Source organism: Macaca fascicularis, chromosome 5 (genome assembly GCF_037993035.2).
Source record: "Macaca fascicularis isolate 582-1 chromosome 5, T2T-MFA8v1.1".
Lineage (NCBI taxonomy): Eukaryota > Metazoa > Chordata > Mammalia > Primates > Cercopithecidae > Macaca > Macaca fascicularis.
Genome location: NC_088379.1, coordinates 4,208,723 through 4,235,507, shown reverse-complemented (window position 1 = coordinate 4,235,507; position 26,785 = coordinate 4,208,723). Strand labels below are relative to the sequence as shown.

Sequence of the window (26,785 nt, the reverse complement as noted above, 5' to 3'; positions counted from 1 at the left end):
CGAGGTGGCGGGCGCCTGTAGTCCCAGCTACTCGGGAGGCTGAGGCAGGAGAATGGCGTGAACCCGGGAGGCGGAGCTTGCAGTGAGCTGAGATCCGGCCACTGCACTCCAGCCTGGGCGACAGAGCGAGACTCCGTCTCAAAAAAAAAAAAAAAAGAAAGGGAATGAGTGTGCATTCAGCATAATAGGCTAAGTTACACAATAGTAACAAACACAATCCAGGTAAGTGCACACACTAAGGTTTATTTCTTGCTCACATTGAGTGCCCCCTGTGGGAACACTGCTCCACGTGGTCACTCGGGGATCCAGGCTGACGAAGGCTCCACCATGTTGTGGCTGCACCATCCAGTCCCTGTGGCCTTCTCCACCATCCTGAGGCTCCCTCTGTCACTTCTGTTCACTTTGAATTTATCAGTGCCGGTCACCTGCCCCTCCCTGCGCTGCACAGGCTGAGGTGTAATCTTCTGTGTGCCTGCAGGGGAGGAAAATCAGGTATTGGGAGCACTAGTCATGTCTGCACAAGGTGTCAGCTGATCCGTGATGCTCCACTGCCAGCCACATGGCTCAAAACCCAAACCTGGCTCACAGAGTGGTCTCCAAACTACAGGGACCTAGCACTCCCCTGGGAACTTGTCAACATAGGGGTTCCCACTCCCAGAAACTGGTGCAGTAGGACCAAGCTGGGAGCCCAGGTGTAACAGGCTCCCCTGGGATTCCAATGCAGTGGCCCTGGGGTGAGTGGCACTGACCACAGGGTGAAGTGCCACCTGCAGCCCCATGAGTCCTGAGGAGGTCTCCTGCCTCTTCCACCTCTCGCACTCCCCTGCCCACACCCCAAACCCCAAACCTCTCACCCCTCACCCCAGTGGGCATCGAACCATACACAGAGCTCCTCCTGGGCTTGTGAATGCCCCCTTCGTGTACCCAGAACCCCTTACCCTGGTCTCTAGGCCCATCCTTCATGCTCAGTTCCAATGTCTCCTCCTACAGGCAGTCTTCCTTGATCTGCTGATTGAAAATAATTGGCCCTTCCCCTGATCTCCAGCATGTTGTTGTTTTAGTGCTTTTTAGCCCATGTTTTCATCAGTGGCCACTGCCAGGCACCCCCTGAGGGCAGGGTGCCAGCTAGGGGTTCCCTGTGTGCAAAAGTGACATGGGACACAGGAATGAGTATGATTCAGCTCCTGTCTCAAAGTGCCAGGTCCAGGGTTGCTGACACACTGGCTAAGTGGGAATTCCCTGACCATTTGCATTGTCACATCAAGGGCTCTGAGAAAGTCTGCAAATAAAAGTACAAAGCCATTGAGCCAGGCGTGGTGAGGGATGCCTGTAATCCCAGCCACTCGGGAGGCTGAGGTGGGAGGATTGAGCCCAGGAGCTCCAGTCCAGCCTGAGCAACATAGCAAGACTCTGTCTTAAAAAATTTTTAATTAATTAATTTAATTTAAAAAGCCACTGAGCTTCGTTTGATCTGATGTCTCCCAAGATTATCTTTGACTTAAGAATTCCTGGTTCATACCAGGAGGAGCAAGATGCTTCTGGGAATGTGGTTTGAGAAATGCTGTTCATGGTGAAGCCACATCTGCAAAGAGCTATTTCTATCACGGGATGCGGCCAACAGACGGAAGCCACTGAGCCCTGCTCCTCAGAAGGTGCTGGGCCCAGCAGAACTCCTGTCCTGAGTGCAGGCAGGCCTGAAGGAGCATCGGCCAGACACTGGACACGTGCACACCGCCCCTCTGTGTCCCCAAAGAGATGCTTCTGCTCAGGGCTGAGGGCTCCCAGATCACAGATGTGGAAACAGGCTCCCGTGGAGCTGGCGGTGTTCAGATACGAACCTGGAACTGTGGTCTTTCCAGGATATGAGACCTGCCCTGACTATACCGCCTCCTTCATTACATCCTGCATATAGTTGGTACTCTGTAATTGCTTTCTGGACACAAGAATAAAGAAACAGGATTCAGAAACAGGGGAATGGGAAGGATAGGAAGAACCTCGGGGGAGGCTGGAGTGGCTCTGGAGAGGACCTGAGCTGAGAGCGGCTGGATTAAGTTGACCTGGAATCAAAGAGTTCCCTATACTCCAGGTTTTACGGTAACTGGAACAGGCTCCGAATCCCTGGAGTGCCAGGTCCAGGGTGACATCTGAGCTCAGCGAACCGAATTTTGAATCTAAAACTCGACACTTGATTCAGTTACTGGACAATATTGAAGTATGTTTGGAACAACTTCTGTCTAAGAATCTGCTTTCTCAACTGTAAATGTTACGATAGCTAAATTCAGATAAAGTATTTCCAGTAAAATTTCAGCATCTGAATTGAAATGTGTTGTAAGTAAAAAATGCATGCTTTTGTGCTCTCCAAAGAGAGTCCGAAACATGTAAAGCATCTTAATATTTTTATATTGATTGCATACTGACATGATTTTGAACATGTTGGATGAAATTATTTACACCTGTTTCTTCTTTAATGTAGCTACTAGAAAATTTATATCACATATGTGGTTCGCAGTCATAGTTTCTATTGGACAATGTCACCTTAAAGCCTATGATATTTTGATAAAATGGAAATACAGAGTTTGTGGAAATTTTATGATTGTTTTTTACTTATCTGGGCGGAGTACTTGGAATGTCCTAATTCAATCCCCTTGTTTTACAAATAGGAAACCTGAGGCCAGAGAAGGCAAGTAAGTTGCCTGGGTCACACAGCATGTGGATGGAGCTGGGCCCATAGCTTGGCACTTGCTCCAGGCAGGCTTGGAGGTGCCAGCTGCTCTAGACCAACCTAAACCAGGCTCCCCAGTCCCCCTTTTTTCAGATACGCCTTGTAGGAACACAGATCTGCAGGCCACTAGAACCAAGCAAGATGCCAACACGCTTGACACCCAACCCAGGTCAGAAGATTACCCCAGGGCAAGTAGCAAGGAGACATTGTAAGGGCTTTTCCTGGTTGGCGAAGACCACAGGCTGCTGTCCAAGGGAAGGGCCTGTAGTCCCTGACACTTGGCCCTCTGTGCACAGCGCCCAAAGCCTCACCTTCCAACTACGAAGAGAAAAATATTCCCTCTGTGAAAAGGTGGGCTGTACCCAGCAGAGGGTCTCCTGTCCAGCTCATGTTACAGCAGGAGCAATTCCTCCTCTCTGAACAGAGTGCAGCATTGTGGGGGTGGAGACCCGGCTGAGACATGTGGGCCTCCTCCCCCTGCCCGCTGCTCCATCGTGGACGTCTTCTCTCAGAGCCTCGATCTTCCCATCTGTGAAATGGGCGTATGAAGCGCGGGATGAAGCCTTTTCATGAGGTTGTGAGACGGGTCCAACCATGGCAGCTGTCATGGGCTGAACTGTGTCCTCCCAAAATGTGTATGGGGAGTTCCTGGCCGGCAGTACCTCAGAACGGGAGCTTATTTGGAAATAGGGTCTTCCTGAGGTAGGCAAGCTGAAATGCAGGCAGGGCCCTACCCCAAGCTGAGTGGTGTATGAGGACAAACGGAACTTTGGACACAGACTCACTAGAGGGAGGGCAGTGTGAAGCCAAGGAGAAGGTGGGCACTCGGCTGGCACCCTGTGGCCTCCAGCCCCAGACTGCTGGCGACCATCAGAAGCTGGAGGGGTCAGGATGGGTTCTCCTCTAGAGCCTCTGGAGGGGCACAGCCCTGCTGACGCCTGGGGCTCAGACTTGTGGTCCCCAGAACTGCAGAGAAAACATTTCAATTGTCTGAAACCTGCCGCCTGTGGCCGTTGGTCCTGGCAGCCCCAGGACACGCACAGAGACACGCAGGGCAGCTCTCCTGGGGACTCCCGGCCCCAGCGTGCGGTCTTCAACTATCATCAGGCCCATATGGGTGCAACCCCCAGGATTTTTCTCCCTCTCTTCCAAGCCTCTGCCCTTGCTGGGTGGGGCAAGAGGAAATGGGGACCCTCACAGGAGGTCTCCGAGTTGGAACAGCCCCTACAGGCATCGGGTGTGGTCTACCATTTGTCACTTAACTCCATCCTCAGCCTGGAGTCCTCAGATGAGGGTTCTCTGCCCTTGCTTCCTGTCAGGGGAACCCGATAGGAGGGACACAGGTGGGCAGGTGACAAAGGAAGTGGCCATGGGTGTGTCCAAAGCCCTGTGGGTGTTGGTTTCTCTGGGCCTCCTTCTCCCACAGTCCCACAACCCCCTAAGCCCACCCGTGTGCCAAAGAGTGTCTCACGTGGCAAGCCTGGCACCCGATGGGCACACAGTGAGTCTGCTGACTGAATGAGTAAAGGCAGACGGGGTGCTGGCTGGGGCTGGGTAAGGAGTGGAAGGGTGGGCCACCCAGGTTGCAGACTGCTGGGAAGAGGGTGGGGGTTCCCAGGAGCCCCAAGCTCAGCCCAGCACTCTCCTGACCCTCACATTTCTACCCCTCAGAGCCAACCTCTGCCTGCACCCACCTGCCTGTGGGGAGCCCCTGCACAGTGTGGGCGTCCCAGGCACCACCCTGGGGTGGTCGGCTCTGCCCCGACTCCTTCTGGTGGGGTTCCTGGAGGTGCTGTCTCCATTCCGACCACCCCAGTCCCCACTGGCCCTGCTGAAGCCCATCGTGGCCCCTCCAAGCACTGTCCCTTACCCTGACCTCGGGTTGCAAGATTAAGCCCAGGCTCCTGGCTGGGGTGGAGGCTGTGCCCTCCTCCAGGCCTGGCCTCTGCTGCCCTCCCTGGCCAGCTGCCTGGACTCCAGGCCTCTCAGGCTCCCACAGCGTCCGCACCTCGCCCCACAACACATGACTCATCCAGGATCGCCTCCACCACACCCTATCCCACCTCCCGCCTTTGTTCACACCATCCCTTCGGTTCAGAATATTCTTCCGGCCACCTGCCCCTCCGTCTCCCTGTAACACCAGTGTTAGCGCCTGCCCTTCCCCGCGGGAGGGCGTCACCACTCCACTCACCCAACCCTGCAACTCGGTCTCCGCTCCTGGTCTGGATCTGGCATCGCTCCTGCTGGACCCAGGCTCCTCAGAGGATGGGACTGTTGCCGCCAGCGCTGTCCGGAATTCTGGTCTCCAGGACGGTGCCCTCATGTGCTGGGTGCCCCAGAGAGTACACTGCTTCTCCAGACACAGCTGTTCCCTTGGCCGGACTGGGCCCCCCCAAGGCAGGGACCCTGGAATCCACTTCTGGGCCCCCGTGCCTAGCGCGGGGCCCTGGCAGATACTCTCCAGGCTTCTGGAATTCTGAACGGCATTCCCATTTGCAAACACGAAAACAGAGGCTTGGAGTACCTGAGCCAGCTGCCCAAGGAGCCATCGCTGCTGAGGATGGAGACCAGACCCTGTGTGTCTGACCCAAGCCTGAGGGCCCCCTTTGGTTTGGGGCCCTTACGACACGGGAAGGACAGGCTGGGATCTGAAGAGGGTTCGGGTCTTCGTGGCAGAACAAAAGACCTGTGAATGGCCCCCACTCCCATCCCAGGCTTTCTTTCCCACAGCCTGCGCCCAGGGACCACCTAGATCCAGCTTGGGAGAGACCCAGGACCTTGACAGGACAGGACGCAGAGGTGGACATTCCCACAGCTTCCCTCCATGGCTCCCGGTGGGGCACAACATGCCCCGAGGGGCAGCTGAGAAGCGAAGGTGGCCAGCACGGTACTGCTAGAAGGTCTCTCATGGTTCATCACCGGTCGGGGCACCCTGTAAGCTCTGATGCCATCCAAGGGCCCTCTGTAGAAAGCACAGACACATCAGCTGGATACAAGACCCACTGAGGCCCACTCATGGATCACCAAAGGATCCGTGGGCCTCAGGCCAGGATGCCCTGGAAGGGAAAGAGGAGGCCTGGGACCCACGGTCATCTCAGGCACGAATCTGCCACGGGCCTGTGGGTCAGTCTCTGGGCCTCTCGGGGCCTCCATTTCGCCATCATAAAACAAGAGCCTGAACTCCAACCCCCAAGTCCAAGGACTCTCCCTCCTGCTTCCCAGTGGGGTGGGCCTCCCTGCTGTCCTGGAAAGACCATCATTCCCACCAGCAGCCCAGGCCTGGGCACTGTGGGGACACATGTTCCTCCGCTCATGCCCCGAGGGTGGGCAGCAGGCTGGAGACAGCTCCAGGTAGAGACGGGAGGGCCTTGAACCTGTGCCCTGTGTCAAGGAGGCACCAACAGGAAACCATAAAGGGCTCAAGCTGGTTTCCAGGCAGGCAGCCCCTCTCGTCCCCAGACACTGCGGTGGGAGCGCAATCCAGGGTCTCCACCTCTCCTGACTCCTCCAAGCCCCAGCCCTGGCTCCGAGGGGCTGTGGTCAAGGAGAGCGTGATGAGTATTGACCCTGCATTCGCTGGGCAATCACTCACGTTATTTTGGGTAACAGGCCTTGGGTGAAGCCAACTGAGTGGCAATTTGTAAGAAAACTAACAGATGGGCTCAGCCAGCAAGGCAGACATCCAGTGAATGCGGCTGCAGAGAGGCGTGGAACCCGCTGGAGCCGCCTGAAACCCAGGCCTTCACGCCCCGCATCTGCCCCACTGCACTTTGTCGCGGAGCAGCTGTAACGACCTTGGCTATTGTTTTCTGAGCATCTGTGACCGATGAGGAAGTGGTGGATCAGAGAGGTTGGGAGCCTTGCCCAAAGCCACACAGCCAGGGAACCCCAGTCCTCTGCGCTGGGAGTTCCTCCAGGTTGGTCTGATTCCAATGCCCAGGCTCCCTGCTCTGCACCACGCTGCCTCACAGGAGGCTGCATGCCCGGGGCCTGGGTGTGGGGGACAGGATGCACCCCACCCCTGTGTCTGAGCTCAGGGGAGATGGGGAGTCAGCCCCCGGGGCTGGGGAAGAACCAGGGCACTGGTGCCACTGAAAGGCTTTACAAGTCCTGGTTTTGGTGCTTTGTGGCCAAAGCTAACAGCATTCTCTTTTGTGAATTTTCCCCTCTGTGCAAGGCTTCCACGTTGCCTCTCAAGACATACTGTCCCTTCTGCTTTAGCAACAGAACTCTTTGAAGATAGGGGTAGCCAGAGAGACGAAAGCAGAAATCAGTGAAAGAGGCTTCTGGGCTATCTCTAAAAGCTGAGAGGAGGCCCACCTTTGCCTCTCGCCCTTCCCCTTATTCCTGAATAAAAGGGGAATGCGAGGGCTGGTGCTTCAGCAGCCATTCTGTGACCTGGAGGATGAAACCTATCCACTAAGGATGGCAAAAAAAAAAAAAAAAAGCAAGATAGAAGGAGTCCCCCTGGGTTCCTGGCCACACTAGCCCAGGGCTGCCCACCTCCTGCTGTGGCCAGTGCTCTGTCAGCAGCCAAACACAGATTCTGACTGACCCAGTTTACAAAGGCCTCCCGTATTAGGGTATTGATCCTATTTCTTAAATGGAAGCCAAGTCATGGTAGCTCACCCAAGACAGAAAGTTTTTTTTGTTTCTCACAAACAAATGAGTGAAGCTGGTAAACCGTCCAGTGGGTAGGACAGCTCTGCCCCAGGTCACCAGGGACCTGGCTCCTTCTATGCAAGGCTCTGCTTTGCTCTAAGTAAACTGTCCTCACCTGACTATCACAGTCCCGTTCCAGGCAGCCAGGAAGGAGAGAGTCTGAGGGTCACCCAACTTCCTGAGAAGACAAAGATCTATCCAGATGTTGCCCGCTGCACATCTCATGCCCACTGGTCAGAACCTCATCATGTGACCAGGTTGAGCTGCAAGGGAGCCTGGGAAATGTAGTCTTTAGCTAAGTGCCCAACTGAAATTCAGAAGGGTTCAATTAGTAAAAGGCAAAAGGGGAGAATGTGGCTGGGCGTGGTGGTTCACGCCTGTAATCCCAGCACTTTGGGAGGCCAAGGCGGGTGCATCACCTGAGGTCAGGAGTTCAAGACCGGCCTGACCAATATAATGAAACCCCGTCTCTACTAAAAATACAGAAATTAGCTGGGTGTGGTGGCAGGCACCTGTAATCTCAGCTACCTGGGAGGCTGAGACAGAATTGTTTGAACCCAGGAGGCAGAGGTTGCAGTGAGCCAAGATTGCACCACTGCACTCCAGCCTGGGCCACAAGAGTGAAACTCCATCTCAAAAAAAAAGAGGGGGGAAGAATGGATCCCTCCTTTCCTCACCTTGAGATCAGATAAAAATGTATGAGTATTTTTAATCTTTTTATAAAGCTTTTTGATTTTGCCTTTACATCTTGAACCAGCCTGAGAGGAAGTGTGTGCCCTGAGCCGAACCATGGCCCCACCCTGCCGTCCCCTCCTGCCGATCCCTTCATGGTGTGGGAGAAACAGCTGTCCATCCCCGCCCACCACTTCTCCCTGTCTTACCCCGCCTCGAATGGGTCCTGGAGGCCTGATGTGAAGGGCACACGTCCCTGCCCTCCAGGAGCTTGCAGCCTGGCAGTGAGGGGTTGGCAGATCCTGCTACACCTCCAGGGAAGGACTCAGGGGCTGTTGGCCAGCCCTGGAGGGTAAGAGCTGTGCCCAGGGCTGGGCTCTATCCACCAACAGGGCCCGGGCCCCACACAGGCTGGAGCTAGGGGAAACCTGATGGGATGAAGAGCCTGACACTCACAGAGCCTGCTCAAATCGAGGCACACATTTGCCATAATGCCAGTGAAAATATCACTGCTGGGACATTCCTGTGTGTTTATATCAAGGAGGGGTGTTAAATTTCACACCGAGGCCTGGACACCTGCGGTGGTTATGCTGTGTGCCGACTTAGCTGGGCTGTGGTGCCCGGCTGTTTGTCAAACTCCAGTCTAGATGTCTGGAGGTATGGAGGTATTTCTGAGGTGGGATTAATATCAATGTACTCTGGGGAAAGCGGATGACCGGCCACTGGATGGTGGGCCTCACCTAATCAATTGAAGGCCTGAAGCACAAACACTGAGGTTCCCAGAAGCAGCAGGAATTCCCTTCCAGGCTGCAACACAAACACTGCCTGGGCTGCCAGCCTGCTCCCCGTGGAATCTGTCCTCAACACTGCCACATCAGCTCTTGCCTGAACTTCCAGCCTGCCAACCTGCACTACAGATTTTGGGCTTGCCAGGCCACACGATCATGTGGGCCAATTTCTTTAAGTTGCATACGCACTCCCTGTCTGTCTGTCCGTCTGTCTGACTCTTCTATTGATTCTCTTTCTTTGGAGAACCCTATTTCCTAAGTACAATATAAAGAAAAACATTCAAAACATGAAGTCTAAGGCCGGGCGCGGTGGCTCAAGCCTGTAATCCCAGCACTTTGGGAGGCCGAGACGGGCGGATCACAAGGTCAGGAGATTGAGACCATCCTGGCTAACACGGCGAAACCCCGTCTCTACTAAAAACACAAAAAATTAGCCGGGCGAGGTGGCGGCACCTGTGGTCCCAGCTACTCGGGAGGCTGAGGCAGGAGAATGGCGGGAACCCGGGAGGCGGAGCTTGCAGTGAGCTGAGATCTGGCCACTGCACTCCAGCCTGGGCGACAGAGCGAGACTCCGTCTCAAAAAAAAAAAAAAAAAAAAAAAACATGAAGTCTAAAGTAACAGTAGTAAGTCCAACATCATCCAGCACACTTCAAACTACTTTGTAGCTATAATCACAGAGAGGGATACATTCTACATCCTAAATTAAATCTGCAAATACAGAAGTGTGCACTGAAAACAATTTCAGTGAACAATGGGAATCCTAGCACATGAGAAGCACTCAACTTCTTTCTTCCCTCACATCCTTCTTATGCACGAAACACAGGTGTCCTTATAAGTACAGTGAGTCCCCACACAGCAGACACCAGCAGTCAACCATCCCTTAGCCAAGAACAGGAGTGACGCCCATGCCCCACCTCCGCTTCCCCCAGTGCCTGGAGGCCCTCTCCCAGTGGACTCCATGCAGGTGAGCCAGGTTCCTGCTCCAGCCTCATCACAGACCAGGAAGACCCACACTGTTAGATTCAATTTACAGACCTGGATTCAAGCCTCAGCTAACTGGCCACGCAAGGCTGACCTCCACTGAGCGGCGGCGGTGAGGATGAAGCTGCTGTCTCATTCACCTGTTTATCAGTGATGATGCCTACCTCTGCAGCCCTGAGTAGTTTGCTGGGATGGCACAGCCTGAATCTTGTCCCCAAGGAGCTCACAGTCTCACAGTCTCACAAGAAAGTCAGACGACAAACAGCCATGATGTCAGGGAATGCAAGGGAGGCAATGATGGGTGGACCCGAGACTGTGGGGGGCGGAGGGCGGGGGTCTCCTAGCAGAGCCTGGGGTTCAGGGTGGGTGCCCTGGGCAGATGGCCAGCTGCCGGATGAGCCACCAAGTGCAGGAGTCCTGGCAGAGGTCCGGAAGGTTCTCTCACCTGGCACTTAGCAGGGCTTCATTCAGTGAGAGCCTCCTGGAGGCTGGTCAAGGATTCTCCCTCCAGGACACTCTGCAGCCCGGTGATGTGGCCAGGACCCTTGGAGACTCTCAGCCTGTGGTCGGGAATGTGTCTGCCCTCGCAGGTGTGAACTGGGAACGAAATGTGACCCAGAAGTCACAAAGAAAGGCTCAAGTATCTTTGAGAATGTCACCCACCGCGGCTGAGGAGGTTCACGTGGGGGCGGGAAGGGCCTGGGGAGTGTGAGAGGCTGGGAGTGAGAGCCAAACTGCCTGCTGATCCACAGAAGCCTCTGGACTTGGTCTCTGAAAGCGGGATCCAGAGGAAGCTGGAAATAGGAGGTTCCTGTAGGGGGCCTGCCTGCCCTTCACCTCCCCACTCAATGTGGTGGGGTCCCTGGGGATCTACTCCCTCCAGCCGACAGCAGCATGCTGGAAGGGAGCTTGGGAACAGATGAATGACAGGACCATAGAAAACCAAGGGGAAAAGGCCACTAGTATAGAACAAACATGTGCTCGCAGCGCACGCCCAGCTGTGCAGGCTGTTCATGGGAAGCCACCGTGAGCACTAGGACCCGTCTCAGCTCAGTCCAAGGGAGAGAGGGAGGGAAGGGCCCTGAGTGCTTTTGAGTGGCATGTGACCAAGTGAACTTCCTACCTTCCAGACAGGCCATAGGCAGTTGATAGATTCCTTTTAAAAAAGAAAGAACCGAAAAAATGTGTCAAACAATCATGGCAAAAGCGTCCTATTTAGAAATACGGAGGCAGGTAGGAACAGAAAGAGCTGGCAGGGCTGACAGCTGTGTCCTCTGGTGGGGGTGGAAGGAAGATTCTCTTCTGGGAGTGGTTTATGCTCTTTGTAGAAGTGGAGGACACTTTAAATTGTGTGCTGAGGAGCTCTGGTACAAATAAAGACCAGGAGGAGGAGAAGAGGCGGGGCAGGGGAAGGGGAGGAAGAAGGGGGCACTAGGTCCCTGGATTTAAATAGTTTAGGCATCTATGTAGGCATTTTTCTTTCTTAAAAAATGGGGGATTCGGGTGGTGGCTACACAGGTGTGTACATTTATCAAAATTCCTCCGATTGCACTCTTAAATTTGCACTTTTCTCCCTCAGTACATTCACCTCCTTTTTTTTTTTTTTTTTTTTCTCACTCTGTCGCCCAGGCTGGAGTGCAGAGTGCAGTGGCCAGATCTCAGCTCACTGCAAGCTCCGCCTCCCAGGTTCACGCCATTCTCCTGCCTCAGCCTCCAGAGTAGCTGGGACTACAGGCGCCCGCCACCTCGCCCGGCGAATTTTTTGTGTTTTTAGTAGAGACGGGGTTTCACCGTGTTAGCCAGGATGGTCTCGATCTCCTGACCTCGTGATCCGCCCGCCTCGGCCTCCCAAAGTGCTGGGATTACAGGCGTGAGCCACCGCGCCTGGCCATTCACCTCCCGTTTTTAAGCCGGAGGGGAGGGAGCGTTTCCATCTTCTACCGGTTATACGTTCGAATTTCGTGCCTTGGTGATGCATTGCCTGTTTAAAAAAATACATATATCATAGGGGGAAAACTTTATCAAAAACTCTGGTCGGGCGCAGTGGCTCAAGCCTGTAATCCCAACACTTTGGGAGGCCGAGGCAGAAGGACCACTTGAGTTTAGGAGTTCACGACGAGCCTGGGCAACATACAGCACCCCTTCTCTACAAAAAATAAAAACTAGCCGGGCGTGGTGACCGCGCCTGAAGTCCCAGCTACTCGGAGACTGAGATGGGAGGATCAGTCGAGTCCAGGAAATGGAGGCTGCAGTGAGCCCTGATCGCGCCACTGCACTCCAGCCTGGGCTACACAGACCCTGTCTCAAAAACAAACTGAAACTCTGGCTTCTCCAGGTAGTCGAACTTGGGATGCCTTTTGTTTTCAGTGCTTGTATTTTCTGAATTTTTAAAATAACGAACAATCTCCTTGCGAGGAGAACTCCTTTAAACGCAGTGCAGCCGCCGAGGAGGCGTCGGGGGCAGATGCGGTTGGACGCCGTCCCCACTTCCTCCCCTGCAGCCGCCTCCAGGCCGCCAGCCTCGCCCAGTCGGAGCCTCAGTCCTGGAGGGTCGGGCGGCGGAGGCCTTCGCCGGGAGTGGCATTCTTTTTGCCAGTGGGACCCCCTACCCAGGTAGGAGGCAGGAAGCGGGGTCCGGGACTGCCTCCCCTTCCTCCTTCCACCTTCCCCCGCGGCTTCCCTGCTGCACCGGGCCTCCCAGGTCTCACCCCGAGTTTCCGCACCCGGCGGGGCGCGGCTTCAGGCCTCCCTCGACCTGTGGAACCCGCAGCCCAGAAGCCTCTTTGCTAGCACGCAGGGGTCTCCCAGCTTCCGGATCGTCCCGCGGTTCTGCCCTGGGTCTGAGTCTGGAGGTTCGAGAAACATCTTTGGACTTTTCTGGTTGGATTGTGTCTAAATCGTGCATTTTGCGCGGCAGGGGACTCGAGGTCTTTGAGGATCCCAAACTGCCGCAGCCCCTCCCTCCCCCTCTCCTTGCCCCTGCCCCTGCCCCTGCCCCTGCCCAGGGAAGTGCGCTCCTCCAGGGTCATCCACAGGCGCAGTGCCGAGCCCCGGGCCCCACTTCCAGAAGCCGCGTCTCTACGGGCCAGTGGGTCCTGAGAGAACAAGGCTTCGGGCGCTCGGGGAGAGGCGGCGGAGGAGGGGTGAAGCCGAGGGGTGGCTTTTAACGAAAAAGAAGTTGAAGCATCAGCTAAGCCATTAGGGCTAATGCGATGTACTGTAAGACGGGGATCAATGCCGGGCCTCGGGGAGCGGCGTGGGGGAGGGGGCAGCAGGCCGACCGACCCCCAGCCGGGCGAGGCCCCCGCCCATTTGGGGGAAATGGATTTTCGCGATTTAAGAAACAAACCCAAATCAAATGAGCGAGGCCCGGATGTGCTGACGCTGCGGTTCCGCGCGCGGAGCTGGAGCCCCAGAGCGCTCTGGGAAGGGCGCAGCGGCGACCACGAAATGGCTTGAGAAACTGAAGCGGAGAGGTCTGGAGAAGCAGAAAGAGATGCCGACAGGCAGAGAAAGAGCGAGACGGACACACCGAGGGGTTAGGTGGCAAAAGGAAGCAGCCTCAGGAAATTTTCGCAGAAGAGGACGGCGCGGCTGGGGATGCGCTTCTGGGCCAGGGGCGGCAAGACTCCCAGGACCCCCCAGGACCCCAAGACCCAGGCGTCTATTTGAGCTCCTTTGAGTCCGGCAGGAGACCTAAGTCCATGCAGGACGGAGAGGCCCCGACCCCTACCTTGACCAGTCCCCTCTGGGACGTCAGGCGGGGAGTGCCCCCTGAGCGCAGGGCCCCAGGCGTCCGGGCCCTTGCTTCTGGCGGCCGGGAGAGGTTGGTACCATGACACGCACACATACACCAATGCCCCGGGCCCGCTAGGGACGCTGAGCTCCAGGCAAGGAAAAGCGAAGGTCCTGAAGTCGGTCCTGAGTGCATTCCTCCGCTGGGCCCCGCCGAGAATGAAACTCTCGGAGGATCGCCACTGGGAGGTCCTGGGGGGACACTGGGGTGGGCGAGCTTCCTCAAAGACTCGGTTTCCACTGGGCCCTCCCATTCCCTCCTCTCTTCGTCACGCGGAGCAGGGCGGGGAGGGAATAATCCCTCTGGTTCCTGGGGCACCCGTTGTGGTGGGGTGCGCCCTCCTGGCTGGACCCACCCCTTGCTGGGTGCAGGAGCAGTGGGGAGGAAGGAGGCCGGTGGCTTTGGCTTCTGAGTAGCCCACCTCTGCCTCTCCTGGGGCCACATTGGGCTTATCTGTAAAATGGGCACAGGTGAGATGGGGTTGGCCAAGGTCTCTTTTAGCAGGCTAAGGGTCTGCTGGGGAGGCGGGTTCACTCCAAGGCTGGCACCCCCCCATCCCACACCTCTTGACAGTGCCACCCTCCAGGATGTGAGGAACCCTAGGCAAATATGGGGGACTCCTGTCTATATAAACAGTTTTAGTCACCCCAAATTCAGCATGTCAGCACCATCCCGTTAGCGCGATCTCTCCAGTCCCGACTGACAGCCCTCCTGAAACCTGGGCCTTACAGGTCTAAGCTGGCTTGGCGCTTCCACCCCAGTCCCAGAAAAGGCCTGCGGGACTTAGAAAATTCCAAAAAATAAAAGGCACTCCACAGTATGGGGCCCTCTGAGATGCAGCCTGGGGGCACAAGGGTACCGTCTCTGAGACCCCCATGTAGAGAGCCCGCTGGAAGAGGGAGAGGAGGCTTGAAGTGGCGAGGGTGCGGGACCTCCGGGGCTGACACCCTCCCCCACTCACCCAGACCAGGGGCTGAGCTGGGCTCAGCATCCTCACCTCCTCGCCCTGTCATTGCCCCCATGGAGAAATCGGGACAGAGCCTCTGCCTTTTCTACACACGTGCGTGGTCTGTGTGACGTGGAGTCGCACTGGTACCGAATGGGGACATACCCTCGCCCCTTTGTCATCGTGGAAATACCATGGAACAAGACGGGCTGATCAGCTCCCGGCCCGAAGAAAGCTTCCAGGGGAGGCGGAAGGGCCATTAGTCATTCCAGAGCAGGCGCGGGCAGTGACCCACGGCTCTGGGCCTGGGTCTGTGTCCATCTCTGGATACCCAGTTCCCGCGACCAACCGTGTGGTTGGGAGCAAGGAGGCACAACTGCCCGTGGTGGGAGTGGAGGGCTTGGGTCCCCATTAGGGACGTAGCAACCGGCAGAGCCCCAACGGGGCGGACTGCGGTGCAGACAGCGCGGACTGCGCCAGGGGCGCAGCGGAGTTCGTGGAGCGCCGTTGCGCACGCGTCCGCTGGCCAGCAGGGCCCTGGTGCCTGGACACCCCTGGGTGCGCGCGGAGTGGCTGCCCTGGTGCCCCAGTGAGAGCATGACTGCGCGCCGAACGGAAGTGGGGGCGTCCCCTGACCTTTCCTATGCCCGGGGCCAAGACAGCTGGGACCGATATAATGCAGGGGTCCGGGTACAGGCTGAGCGGACCGACCCGTGCGTTGAGCGCCTCGGAGGTGCTGCGGGTTTTGGTGGGTGCTGAGTGGGAACACGGAAGGCTATGTACACAGCAGCAAGCCACAAACCCTCGCTCCCGTCATTACATCGCGCCGCCTTAACCCCTGCTACGATGACCACTCCCCAGATGGGCAAGACGAGCTCAGAAAGGTGAAGTGACTTTCCCAAAGCCACACCGGGCCAGTGTAGGCACTGTACCGTCCAGGAATCTAACCCTTCCCGACGAAAAGTGGGGAGGGAAGGTCTCGACCCGAAGGGGCCAGGCGGCAGAGAGACACGCGTCCCCCGCCACGGGCTAAGACGCAAGGCGGTTCGCCTTGTCTCCACCTGCGCGCCTCGAACTTCGCTCCGCTCTAGCCTTCGGGTTAACACCGCTTCCTAGAAGCCTAACGAGGCCCGGGCGGGTCAGACGCCTCCCTTCTCCACAGCCCCAGGCCCTGCCCGCAGCTTGAGCTCAACGCCCTTCTCGGGTTGGCGGTGGGAAGACCGGACAGATCCGCTTTGCAGAGCCCGAGGGGGGAAGGGACCGGGTAGGGGAGGGGAGCGAGAAGGGGCGAGGTGAGAACCGAGGGGCGGGGCCGAAGGCTGAGCCAGACATCCAGACGCCAGAGAGACGCCAGGTGAGCCGGGCGGGGGCGGGCGGGGGCTCGGGCGCCAGCGGGCAGGGCGGGGGCGGGGGCGGGGGCGGGGCCGGAACCGCGGGGAGGGGGCGGGGCGCCCCGGAGGGCAGCGAGCCGGGAAGGTCCCAGGCGGCCAGAGACTGGGAAGAGGAGGGGCCGCGCCGCGTCCGCGGGGTCCCGGGCACAGCGGAGCTGGCGCCACTGCCCGGGTTCCACTCCATCTAGCTCCGGCAGCCCCGCGGGCCCGGGCGCCGCTGCTTTCCTCTACCTGCTGGGAAGCGCAGGCCGGGCAGGGATGAGCCTGGCAACAGGGCCCCAGCGGGGCAGGGAGGGCCCGGACCAGAAGCCGCGGCAGCGACTTCCCACTGCCCGACCGGGCGACGCGGGGCACAGGAGGGTCGGGCAGGTTGGGATCAGAGTGCCGGTGCGCCCCGGAGTCCGCGCCTCCTGCGTCATATGCCAAGAAGCCTCTCCGCAAAGAAATAAACACGCCCGGTCTCCCGGACCCCGACTCGGGCCGGTCGGAAGTAGGGAGAATCACGCCCGGGAAAGGAGGAATAGGGAACCACTGGAGAGCCGCGGCCACCAGGGCAGACGCACGCGCGGGCGGGATCCTCGAGCACCGAGAGGAGAGACCAGCAGAGGAGCATCGGGAGAAGAGAGGCAAAGGGGACCGCGGAGCAGCGCAGGCGGAGCCCCGTGGACACGGCCGAGGCTGCACTTCAGGACTGTCCGCCAGGCGCCCTCCCTGGCGGTTGGCGAAACCCGAGGAGGCCCACAGCTCTGGCCTGGGGCGCCGTTGTTCCAGGGACCTCTGCGCCGCTTCCTGGCGGCTCTCTGGACCCTTAGAGCCCCGGGATCCAGGGCCCCAACCTCTTGCCAAGCGGGACGCACCTTTCGCGTGGATCGGGCGCTGCAGACCAGGCACGCCAAGTGCGTCAAGGAAGTGCCCGGAAACCAAAGACACGCACCCGGGACCAAGAGGAGGCAGCTGCGCGCAACCTCCCAAACCCTGCAGCGAAGTCGGAACCGCGTCCGCGTTGGTGACTCGGGCCGGGAGGCGGCGCCAAGGATCCGTCAGCCCTTCTCCGTCCTCCCTGGTCTGTCCTTGGCGCGGTCTGAGGCCCCCCCATCGGAGGAGACGCCCCGGCGCCAGGTGCCCTGGGTGGGGGAACCCAGAGTGGGCACCAGGACCAATGGAGAAGAGGCAGAGGCCGGGAAAGCTGCGTGGAAAAGAGGAAGGGTTAAGACTGAAATCGTTCTACAGATAGCACATTAATGGGTTTAAATGCGAACATTCTAGCTAAGCAGAAAAACAATTTTAAAAGCAGAGTGCAAGCTGGACCAAAGTGAGACCCCGATTGGGCGGAAATAAACCTGCAACCAAAACAGCCCCCAGGCAGAGATTCAGCCGCTCGGAGCACATACCCCAATGTTTCTTGGTAGTCACTTTTTGAAACATTTTATTATGGAAATTTTCAAATATAAAACAAAATCGAGGGAGCCTTCAAGTGAATTCCCATGTACCCACCCCTATCCCACAGTTCTTAACCCCTGACCAATCTAGTTCCCTCTGTTGGCCTCTTTTTATTTTTATTAACTTATTTTTGTTGCCTTATTATAAAGCAAACACAGACACATTTTCACTGGGGAATACATAAATGCATTTTCACTGATAATAACTTTCTTAAAAATAACAATACGGCTTAAGTCACAATTCTCAGTAAATCCACACTCAAAAGCAGTTGGCTTTTGATGTTGGACGTGCAGACGGATTTCCATTTGAACTTTGCTGCAATGTCCAGATAATAAAAAGCACTATTACTTTTGTAATAAGAAAGAAAATCTCAGCCCCACGGCTCCCAAAGCTGGCCAGGGCCGTTTGCTCCCCAGGCAGTGAGGCTGGCTCCTCCATCACTCCACTGTTCTCGGGGCCCTCTTGGCGCCTGGTCCTGTGTGTCCTTCCGTGCATGACACGCAGAGCTTAGCTCTGTGAGAACAGGGCTGTCCCCTCTCGGCCCACCTGTGAAGGGGTGTCCACCTCTCCGTTTCCCTGCAGGGCAGCCATTCATTGGGTGATCCGCCCTGGGGACCTGGGGATCGGCGGGTCCAGTAGACACTTCTGGCGAACGAATTTCCGGCGGCTGCGACCCCACTTCCTAGCGGGACCCTGGATAGGCATGCCCACTCTGGCTACCAGAGGGGCAGGGGGGCCAAAGGGTATGAAGCATATGAGTGCACAGGCGGGGAGGAACAGCAGCAGCACCGCAGGAGGGCACCGGGGAGCCTCAGTGCCACCCTGCCCCAGAATTCCTGCCGGTTTCCCTTTCCAACCAGTTGCAAGGTGGGGCGGAAGGCCACGAAAGACTCTTGGGGGAGACGCACTGACAGAAAGGGAACGAAACCCACCCGGCCTCTCCCACCTCCCTCGTGCTGCTCACCCCGCCAGGGTCCAGCGCCTTCTGCCTCCGCCCAGCTGGGTTGCCTTCGGAGTGGGCTCAGAGCCAAGGATCTGGGAAGCCTCCCTGCACGTGGATGGGTAAGGGCACTGGGCACCCCTCCCCTGCACCTGATGAGGAGGATCTTCTCATGGTGCTCCCGGCTGAATGGGAGTCGATGGGCAGCGGTGTCCCATGAGGGCTCGGAGTGCAAAGGCCAAGCTGGGTGGAGCGCAGGGGGAATCGACACCTCCAAGGGCAGTGCCTGGGTATCTGTCTGTCTCTCATTGTGGCTTTGGAGGAAGCTGGGAGGACAGAGCCCCGGTTGCTGCCTGCGCTCTCGGTCAAGGGCCTGGAGTGGCCAAGGGCGGTGCCACCACCTGGGGGAAATGGGGCAGGCCCAGTTCGGCCTCCAGGATTCCAGCAGCTCTGATCCCTGTGGAATTTGAGCTAGGCTAGGAATCTCTGCTCAATAGTCAGTTCCCAAGGACAGGGCCCTTAAGCCCAGACAGCACATCCCCCATGCCCAAACACCACCGTAGTGGCCTTTCCTGGTGCTCCAGGTATGGACTTTGCCTTCGGAGGTCCCAGATGCCCAACACTGGCGGGGGACGGGGAGCTGATTTCCTACCTCTCAGGCCAGCTCCAGTGGGGATTCAGCTTTTGTAGTCTTAGAGCACTGAGAGGCCCAGAGGAGGTGGGTCACCCTCCAGTCCCACTACAGCGTGGGCCCTGGGAGCTGGGGAGGGATGTCCTGCTGGCCTCACTCAAATCACAGAAGGCCCAGCATTTACAAATTACAGACCCCAGTCCTCACCATAGGCGTGCGGTGGGAAAACCAAGGCCTGGAGAAGAGAAGGAGCACGACTACAGTCATGGGGAAGTCGGATTGGGTCCAGCAAAGGAGTGTGTCCAGGATGTCCAGAGCCCGCTGCACCCAGTGGTGCTCGGGGCTATGCAACTGGAAGCCCTGAGCAGCTCGGGGTGGCTGGAATCCAGCCTCTGGTGCAGAGAGGGTGAGGTGGTGGGTGGAACCCGCGAGGCGGGAGGGCGCATGGCGCATGTGGTGGAGACAGATCAAAGCCATTCATCTTCTGCCAGCGGTGCAGCCAACGCGCACGCCCGAGGTGCACCCGCGATCGATGGCCCTGGAGCTTAGGACTCAGAGGGGCCAGGCTTACCCCCAGTCTGGTCCTGTGCACCCTCCAGGGCTCCGTGGGCTCCGAGTCCTATACTGCTTCTCTCTGGTTTGTTCTGCCTTCGGTGCCAGCCCCAAGACGCCAGAGCCCCACGGATAACAGGGCAGAGCCAGGTTCCCTGAGCCCAGTTGGCCTAATCCAGCTTTGTTCTCTCTTACAGTGTTCCAGGCCCCAGCCCTTCCCTGAGCTCGGGAATGGTCGCCTCCTCCCACGCCGGCTCCCTCATGGCTCCCTCCTTCCCACCAGGGTGAGCCCTGAGCCGCGGCCCATAAGACTCTCTCCAACCCAATTTTTAACTAATTCTATTGAAAGACACATCCACTCTCTCCGAATCTGCCCTGCATTTGAACTGTGTAGACCCTGCACCCTCTGATGCTGGCTGCCAAGACTAAGCTTGGTGACCGGTTCCATGGTTCCCCAGTAGCCAGAGTGGTCGATCAAAAACCGGCACCCATAGGGCCCTCACCCTTCCAGCTTCCTGGTGGCCCGGAGTCAGGTAGCTCCCGGAGTGGTTACGGCCACCTGTGAAGGGCTCCAGTGCTGACTGATCCACCTGTAAGGGGATTTGCCCGCAGACCTTGGCACCACCACTGCGCTCAGTGGTGCCCTGCAGTTGCTATGCGACCTTGGGACCACACCCACGTCGGTCAGAAGCAGTCAGATAAAACAGTTGCATCACAGCGATAACCTCTTTAGCCTGAGCTCCAATGACCCCCTTCAAATAGGGGGAGGAGGCAGGCAACCTCATGGTGCAAGTGCCCGAGACCTTGCCAGTCCCGAGCAGCATTGCCGTTGGGAAGGCCGAGGTGGTGCCACGGGTGTACAGTCCCTGGACTTCAAAAGGAGAGGCTGCTGCTGCTGCTGCTGCTTGCCAGGCCTATGTGGGGCTCCAGTGTCGGAGGCTGTGCCTTGGCCCCTTTCCTGGACTCAGTGATGTGTCTGATGACTGGGTGAGGCCAGCACAAAAGCGACAGAAGCCCAGAAGGTGAGGGTCCCAGAAGCCTGAGTCAGGGGTGCGAGGCCTAGAGGGCCCAGTGGGGAGAGGAGTCGGAAGGGGCAGGGGGTTTGGACTTTGCCTGAGTAGCCACGAGGGGCCTCTTGTAACACCCCTTGCCCCTCATGGCCGCAGCCAGGAGCTTTCATTTCATTTTATTGAGGCCTCACCTGAGGCCCTCCCAGATGAAACCGAGTGAGAATGGACTTCCTGCTTTAGCCAGGCAAGCAGTTGGGGGGCAACCCCAAAGCAGAGGGGGAGCCCAGACACAATTCTGGGAAGGGCTGGAGGCCCAAGCAGCAACAAACCTGCAGGATGGGGACTGGGTTTTGGGGGAGGGCTGCTTCAAGGCCAAGGATGGCTGCCCCCTCTAAGAATCTCTCAAAATGCCCACCCCGTCATGACGCAGGGCCTGGAACCCACAGGTGTGGACCTGAGGGCCCAGAGGCTGAAGGAGGCCCCTTGGGCTTGCCGGAACCCTGGCCTTACAATAAGGAACCAACTGATGGGCCAGGGTGGGGGCGGGGACTTGGAGGACATGATTCTGGATCAGGAGCTGGATGGTAGAGACACACAGATGCACGGACCCCAGACCCACCACACTGTGTCCTCCACCATCTGGCACTACCTTGATTGCCCCAGGCCCAGCGTATGGCCTGGCTACTGCCCATCTCACCTGGGGAGTGTCCGCACCCAAGTGAAGCAGGGGAGGGGGACGGGTTTTCTTAGGGGCTCAATTCTGCCATGGAAGTGACCTTTTCAGACCCGAACAACGTCTTTCTCCTAAGCCCAAACACACACCAGTGTCCCTCCCCCACCCAAGGCAGGGCCCAAAAGCAGCCAGCTTGGGGCTGACAGAGGTGGGGTGGCCCCAGTGGCCCAGAACAGGGAACAAGCTCTCCTCCACAGCCCATCACCATCAGCCGTGAACAGCTTTGCCCACCGCGTGAGTCCTCCAGCCGACCAGAGACTGCAGGCCAGGAGGAAGGCCCGAGGCAAGAGCACAGTGGCCTGACCTTGAGTGCCACGGCTTTGTTTTGGCCCAAAGAAAAATTCCATGCGAGATAGGAAAGGGCTGTGCACACGGGGCGCCACACAGCGGAGCCGCTGTGACAAATGCCAGTGGCCTTCGGTCGGCCTCTGCCTTCACCTGCTCCTGCCTTTCGGTTTCAGTCAAGGCTCTAGAACTTCGGACACACCACTGTCACTTACTTCTCCCTACTCCCGGCTGCTGGCCCTTCCCTGTGGTGTGTCATAGAAGAGGGGCACAGCGCCCACCACCTCCGGCTAGGGTCTGTCTGACCCACCTGCACCTGGCCCAGCCCTGGGCTCCAGGTGTCCCCAGTCAGCACTGAAAGGTGCTCCCAGGAGGGACGGCACCTACCGCAGCTTCAGCTGTCCCTGCCCTCGTGATCACAAAGCAGTGAAACTGTCCAGAAAATGTCCCTTTTTATTCCATACGCAAATAAGTAGATTCATTTAAAAAAACCACCCAGAGGCCGCCACATTTGCAGCGCGCCCCAGCCTGCCTGCTCCTGGAAGGGAAGATGGGCCCACAGGTCCAGGTCCTTTCTCCACCAGCACCCGCGGGAGGGGCAGCGCAGCCCTCCGCCCGCCTGCTGTCTGGGTCCCAGGAAAAGGACGTTTAGTGTTGGGGGCAGTCTGTGGGGACAGTCACCACGCAGCCTTGAACAGCCGGTTCCGAGTTTTCCTTTGCTGTGCTGGGCTTGGCCTCAGGGCAGCTGCCCCGGGTGGCCGTGGCCGACCGCTCCTTGCTGAGGCCGGGGGTGGCCATGGCTGCGCAGCCCAGTCTCTGCATTGCCCCCTGTTTGAGTGGGGATCCAGCCTGGCAACTGGGTGGGGCGTCCCATTACATTCTAGAGGCGCTCCCCACAGGGGCTGAGGCCCGCGCCCGGCCTCGGCCTGCGCTCCCGAGGTGTCTAGAAGGCCGCAGGAGCGGCCATCCCTCCCCTTAACGACCCCTGCGCCCCGTGCCTGCCGCTGGATCGCGCGTCCACACAGGTCCACAGGGTCGCGGGGAGAGGACCCGGCGGGCGGGGCTCACACCAGGCCGGGCATCTGCGCCCGCAGAAAGGGCACGGAGGCGGCGGCCGGGAAGGCGGCCAGCGGGTAGGCGAGGGCCCCAGAGAAGCCGAGCAGCGGTGGGGGCGGCGCGGGCGCGGCGGGAGCCAGTGGGAAGGGCAGGGTGGCCGGGGGCCCGGCGGCGGCCGCGGCAGGGGGACTTTCATGGTAGAGCACGGGCACGCGGACCAGGCGCTGCGCTCCCGGCGGGGACAGGCTGGCCGCCTCCAACTCGGCCGCCAGCTGCCGCTTCCACTTGTTGCGGCGGTTCTGGAACCAGATCTTAACCTGCGTCTCGGTAAGCTGCAGGGAGGCGGCCAGGCCGGCACGCTCTGCGCTGCTCAGGTAGCGCTTCAGGTCGAAGGTGGACTCCAGCTGGAAGACCTGGCTGCGGGAGAAGACTGTGCGCGTCTTCTTCTTTCGGCCGCCGCCCAAGCCAACGCCGCCGCGTGTCTCCCCCGCCGCCGCAGGGACCTCGGCCAGCTCCGACGCCTCTTCCGCGCCGGCCGCCGGGCCCCGCGCCGCCAGCTCCGCTGCCTCCCGCTGCACCGCTCCCGGCCCGGGGCCTCGCGACCAGGCGCCCTCAGCACGGCCCATCTCCTCGCCCGTCTCCGGTGAGTCCCGGTCGCTGGCTGCAGGGGAGAGAGGGGCACCACCGTTGGTTCTAGGGCATTGATTACCAGACTCAGTCACCGAGGCCAGCCGTCCCCACCTTGAGGTCGCCTACAGCCACAAGCAGGGAGACTTTCCAGCACAGGGCTGGGCACCCAGCAGCTCTGGGGATGCACACAGAGGCAGAACCATAGGAGGCAGCCCAGAGACCAGGGAGCAGCTCCAAACCAACACCCCACAACACACACACAAACACAAACGCACACCCATGCCAGAGGACAACGAAGGATGCAGAGCAAAGAAAAGAAACAAAAATACTACACACGAAAAGCAGGCTGACCCCAGTGAGCACTTCCCACTCCCAGCTGCACCACGGGTGGCCTGGAAAAACACACAAATCTCCCGCAGAAGCCCCTGGACAAGAGGAAAGATGTCCTTCCGAGAAATGTACACACCGAAAAATAAGCACGGACACCCCCTGCCACCTGGCACCCAGACCCACACCAAGGCCCCCAGACAGAGGAAAGAAGAGCTCGCAGGCCTCTTCCCGCGCCCTCTGCCCGCTTGCACAGAAACATTCCATAGTAGGAGGACAAAACAATGCAAAGGATCCCCAAAAGAGAACTCCCATCAGGTGAGGCCGTCACCCCCACACCGCATATTCCTGTAGCCCTGACCCAGTGCCCACAAGGCAAGTCCACACCAGCCACAATCATGCTCAAAGGGAACACGGGCACATGCCACTCCAAGCAACATGCAGCAGCTGAGCCCTGCCCCAAACACCTTCTAGACTGGAGGTTCAGCCTCATGGGTTTGGGGGTAGAGAAGCTCACAGAGGGTGTCTGAGTTCATGTTCCAAGTACCAAGCTCCTCTACTCATCTCCCAGAAACAAGAAGAGACCCACAGGGCTGGCAAGGGATGATGTCAGGTTACAGATGCCAGCTGGGACCCAGAAGTGCTTGCCCAGACTGAAGAAGGCAGCCGCCTCCCACTGCAGGGCTCCAGAGGAGGCTGACTCGGACCCGCTGCTTTTCTGCCTTGGTCTGGAGCCTCCCGTGCAAAGGGCAGGCCCTGGTTGACAGGTGAGAGGTGGAGGCAGAGTTTGGCCTAGCCCTGGGCCCTTGGAACGCTGTGCACTCTGCTGGGTGTGTGCTTGCAGTGTATTTGCAGCATTTGCACACTCATGCACGGGGAGCACACACTGGTGGGCTTCTGTGCGTGGTTCCAGCTCTGTGCCTTGTGCCCAAGGAGTGTGCGCATCCCACTCATGCCCGTGGCCAGTCCCCATGCTGTGTGCCCTCACGGCGCCCACAGAGGAGTCAGGTAGCAGGTTGTGGTGCATGCTACTAGATCTGGGGAGTCCCTGCCTACCTGCAATACCCCAAACTCACAGAGGCCATGTGCTGTCACAAGGCACTAGGCTGACTTGTCAGCTCTGGTGAGGAAGCGGGACCCTAACCCGCATGGCACGAAATAAGCGGGAGCCACCTCTGCAGAGGTGCAGGGGTGCCACCTGGGCTGCAGGAGGGGATGCCGTCCAGGGATGAGCAGATAACAAATTTCACCCTGAGAAGCCCTTTCCAGAGTCTCCCCCAGAAGGGCACTAGACAGAGTCGCTTGATTTCTGGGAAACCACGGAGGCCCTGCTCTAGTCCATGTGAAGGGGGTGGGGGCCTGGACTTCCTGAGTGTAAGTGTTGCGATGTGGGTCCTTTTGCAAGGGGACACTCCACGACATGGAAAGGGTTGTCTAATGAGTGAGTGGGGGTCATAGGCCACTTACTCCCCAGCACACACTGATATTCACACAGAGGACAGCATGGATCCCAGAGCCAGAGCCTGCAGAGGGACCACGTCCTCAGCCGGCCTCAAGGTCCGAAGGCTGTGTTAGGGGTGGGGGGCTGGCTAAGCCAGGGCTTGGGAGGTTGGACTGGCTTGCCTGGCCTTCCTCCCAGGGGTCTTCCTAAAGGGCAGGTCCAAAAGGGAGGCAGTGACCCTGGAACCCTGGGGAGGGGAAGCAGAACTAACGGGTCAGATACCCAAGCAAGGGAGCAGAGGGGTTTTGGGGTTGAGAAGTCCCCAGCCCCAGTCTCAAGCCCTCAGCAGGGAACAAAGGCAGGGAGGGGGAGGGGCAGAAAAAGAAGAGAGAGGGGTTGGACTGGGGGCTTCAGAACAGGCTCCCTTCCTGCCTGGCACAGCCCGCGCCCCTCAAGGACTAAGAGGGAGGCCCAGGCCCCTGCCCCAGGCTGTCTGCAGCGGGCACAGGGGAAATGGGAGTCTGCGGGGGCACAGCTGCTGTGTTAAAAGGCTCCCCTCCCCAGCCCCACCCCCACAACATTGCGCTCTCTGCTCAATGCCCCCGTTTATTTTTCCACGTCTGACGCTACTTTGTCTCCCTTTCCCTCCATCTCTTCCTTCTCTTTTATCTCTCAGATCACCCTTGGGGTTCTTTTTCCTGCATTTTCCCTTCCCCCCACCCCACTCTCTCTCTCGAAGCACATTCCTTTCTTTCTCCATCCTCCCATTTTCTTTTTCAGCCTTTTTCACCTTCTCCTATATCTTTCCCTGTCCTCTTTCACTCTCCTTTCTCTTTTCTTTGGCCGCCTGTTGTCCCCTGTGCCCAGCCTCCCTGGGACCGGAGGAGCCCCGCAATGGGTGAAGCTATGGCCTGCAAAACCTCCTCGTTAGCGGAGCTCCTGCCCCAGAGGGTGGGCCTCCAAACCAGCCCAACCAGGGCTCCGTGGGGGCCCCACACGGCCCAGACGCCGTTCCACAGAAGGGCGAAAATGGCCCAGAACGGGCGGCGGCAAGCCCGAAGTCCCCGAGCAAATGCTCAGGGAGGAAGTCGGGCCCCGCCGCCTGGCCCACCCCTCCTCGCGCCCTCACTCACTGTCAGGACTGAGGCCGCCTCCGTAGCCACCGTGCGCCCGTGGGTACCAGCGCGCTGCGCCTCCGCAGCCCAGAGCGAAGGGCGGACCGGGACCGGGGGGCGGACGAGGACCGAGGCCCAGCGCGCCCGGCCCGAGCAGCGCCCGGGCCCGCGCCTCCCCGCCCGGCCCGGTGACCGCGAGCAACTGTCGCCGCCGCTGTAGCCGTCGCCGCCGCGCCTGCTCGGCGTCCTCGTCCTCGGGGTCGTCGTCGTCCTCCTCCTCGTCCTCCCGGCCGCCGTCGCCCTGGGCCGCGCGCCCTGCGCCCTTGGCCTCGGCTGCCAGCAGGTTCTCGATGAGGAAGGAGGAGGCGCGGGCCGGCGTGGCGCGCCCGGGCTCCGTCAGCTCGTCAGGCATCGCGGCCGCGGGCTTCTCGGGCTCGGCCGGGTGCTCAGGCCCCGCTGGGGATGGTGGCGCGCGGCTCCCGGGCGCACGCGCGGGCCAGCCCTGGAGCTGCTACCCGAAGCGCTGGCGTCGGGCCCCGCCGGGCAGGCGGCTGCCTCCGCGCCGGGCTGGGCTGGGCCTGGAGCGAGTGCGCGCCGACAGCCGATCGGGCAGCCGCCTGGCTCGCCTTTCAGGTCGCCGTCCTGGTCGCCGCCGGGGCGGCCTCA

The 26,785-nt window shown here is 59.0% G+C and overlaps 1 protein-coding gene across 5 annotated transcripts; it reads right to left on the bottom strand.

Annotated features, from left to right (window-relative positions):
• Nucleotides 1-223: 223 nt before the first annotated feature.
• On the bottom strand, nucleotides 224-26,750 carry HMX1 (H6 family homeobox 1). 5 transcript variants are annotated; one of them, XR_010586716.2, is made up of 3 exons: nucleotides 4,914-5,655; nucleotides 3,034-3,251; nucleotides 335-472 (listed from the first exon to the last, which is right to left on the bottom strand). XR_010586716.2 is itself a non-coding variant. In XM_065544709.1 (2 exons), the coding sequence occupies exons 1-2, from the start codon at nucleotides 26,529-26,531 to the stop codon at nucleotides 294-296; spliced, it is 573 nt and encodes a 190-aa protein (XP_065400781.1). In that variant the 5' UTR covers nucleotides 26,532-26,750; the 3' UTR covers nucleotides 224-293. The 5 variants fall into 5 exon arrangements, 2 of the variants coding, with proteins under 2 accessions (XP_065400781.1, XP_005554424.4); XM_065544709.1 differs by lacking the exons at nucleotides 3,034-3,251; nucleotides 4,914-5,655 and adding an exon at nucleotides 26,138-26,750 and having other exon boundaries at nucleotides 224-472; XR_010586715.1 differs by lacking the exons at nucleotides 3,034-3,251; nucleotides 4,914-5,655 and adding an exon at nucleotides 939-1,869 and having other exon boundaries at nucleotides 337-472.
• Nucleotides 26,751-26,785: the final 35 nt, after the last annotated feature.